The sequence below is a fragment of the Seriola lalandi genome, unplaced genomic scaffold, assembly GCF_002814215.2.
Source record: "Seriola lalandi dorsalis isolate HSWRI2012SDOR001 ecotype SW California unplaced genomic scaffold, Sedor1 jcf7180002003864, whole genome shotgun sequence".
Taxonomy (NCBI): domain Eukaryota; kingdom Metazoa; phylum Chordata; class Actinopteri; order Carangiformes; family Carangidae; genus Seriola; species Seriola lalandi.
Genome location: NW_019474519.1, coordinates 1 through 1,658, shown reverse-complemented (window position 1 = coordinate 1,658; position 1,658 = coordinate 1). Strand labels below are relative to the sequence as shown.

Genomic DNA, 1,658 nt, shown 5'->3' with positions numbered 1-1,658 from the left:
TTGTAACTGAGCCTCGAAAGCAGAACACAAGCTAAAATAAGCCTAAATAAACTTTGCTAAATGTGAAGGTGACGGAAACAGACATTAAATATTGTTTGCAATTAAGCCTTATTCATTTTTATTAACTGGACAACAAACTTAGAATTTGGTGTGAAAAAGCAAACATGTATGAGTTCAGATATTTATACTTAAACCTGACAAAACAAAACCACCAGTGCTTTGTATTTATAATATATAATATAATAAGATGACATCATAACCACACAGTAATGGCTGACGTAACTGGAAAACTCGGTCCTGTACCTGGAAGCAGAAAAGCCCAATGGAGTAGATGACGTAATCCTCTCTGGAGGCACCGAAGGCCGGCAGCACAGAGGCCATGTTGTACACCCCGAGACAGAAGAAGAGCAGGAAGCCAAACAGATGGCTCCAGATATTCACCGTCTCATTGGACAGAATGAAGAGGCTGCAAAAGAGGATTTACAAACTTCAAAATCAGATAAAATATGTCAGTTCTCCTCGTCCTAAAATCATCCCTCACTACAGACTGGCATCAGTAATCTCAGCCGCACAGCTCACAGTATTTATATTCATACTTGCCTAGAATAAAATTGCTTTAGTGTAATTAGCTGTTATAACTCCCCGAACAAACTTCTGTTGCTTCACAAAATCCGAATCAATATTTGTCAGTGGTTAAATATTGTTCTCAATAAAAGAAAAAGGAAACCCCATCTGTATTTCAGGATATCGATTTATTTTTCAGGAAGTATCCTTAAAGAAAGAAAAACTGAAACAACACAAAAACCCACTGCATGTCAAGGACAAAAAGACAATGTTTTGTTTTCCTGCACTGTTGAAAGGAAATCACCCTCTTCTTATGTTGTATTATTATATAAACAGTGTTCTACAATTTTAGTGTGGACTGAGAGGATGAATCTAAATTGATCTAAATTTTAAAAACGTAATAAAGCACTGCATGAAATATTCAACAGACAGCTGATTAAAACATCCCCGAGCCAACCACTAAAGTTGACTCTGCACACTGGCTTCCCTGAGGAGTGATCAAGATTCAAAATTTCTCCTTTGGGGAGTAATGAGGAAATACAAGACAAGTAATGAAGTCACTTATTAATAAAGCTTTTCACCTTTTGATGCACAGTCTGGAGGGCAGGTAGGCTCTGTATCCATCTGTGATGTAGGGGTTCTCCCTCAGAAACACTGGGATCTGTTCGTAGGTGTACAGTCTGATCCCTCGGGGCACCAGCACAGGCCAGTACTGATAACCTCCCAGCTCGATGTAGTGTGCCGTCTGGGTGTTCTTCTGAGGTTTCTGAGGCATGGCTGCTTTAGCGTGACCTGAAGCGGAGAAGCCAGATCCAGATCAGATTCAATTAAGGCTGGAACTTATATAGCAAGTCTAATTAAAAAACAGTAAGGCACGGTTGACCAGTTTAATGCCGACACATTTAAACTGTAGACAAGTTTGTCAGATCTACCTGCTACTGTGGCAGGTGAAATTTCTTACTGTTTAATGGAATAAGGAGTAAGTGACCAAGTTACTGAAACTGCATCTTTAATTATGTGTTGAATTCAACAAGTGAAGTACATAATGATCCTCTATTTATAGAAACTACAGAAGCTCATATCTGCTAGCTAAC

At 38.9% G+C, this 1,658-nt stretch overlaps 1 protein-coding gene across 1 annotated transcript; it reads right to left on the bottom strand.

The window, feature by feature from the left end:
• Nucleotides 1–67: 67 nt before the first annotated feature.
• On the bottom strand, nucleotides 68–1,376 carry LOC111668093 (progestin and adipoQ receptor family member 3-like). The gene is made up of 2 exons (XM_023424034.2): nucleotides 1,146–1,376; nucleotides 68–466 (listed from the first exon to the last, which is right to left on the bottom strand). Exons 1-2 carry the CDS (start codon nucleotides 1,337–1,339, stop codon nucleotides 226–228), a joined length of 435 nt encoding a protein of 144 aa, XP_023279802.2. The 5' UTR covers nucleotides 1,340–1,376; the 3' UTR covers nucleotides 68–225.
• Nucleotides 1,377–1,658: the final 282 nt, after the last annotated feature.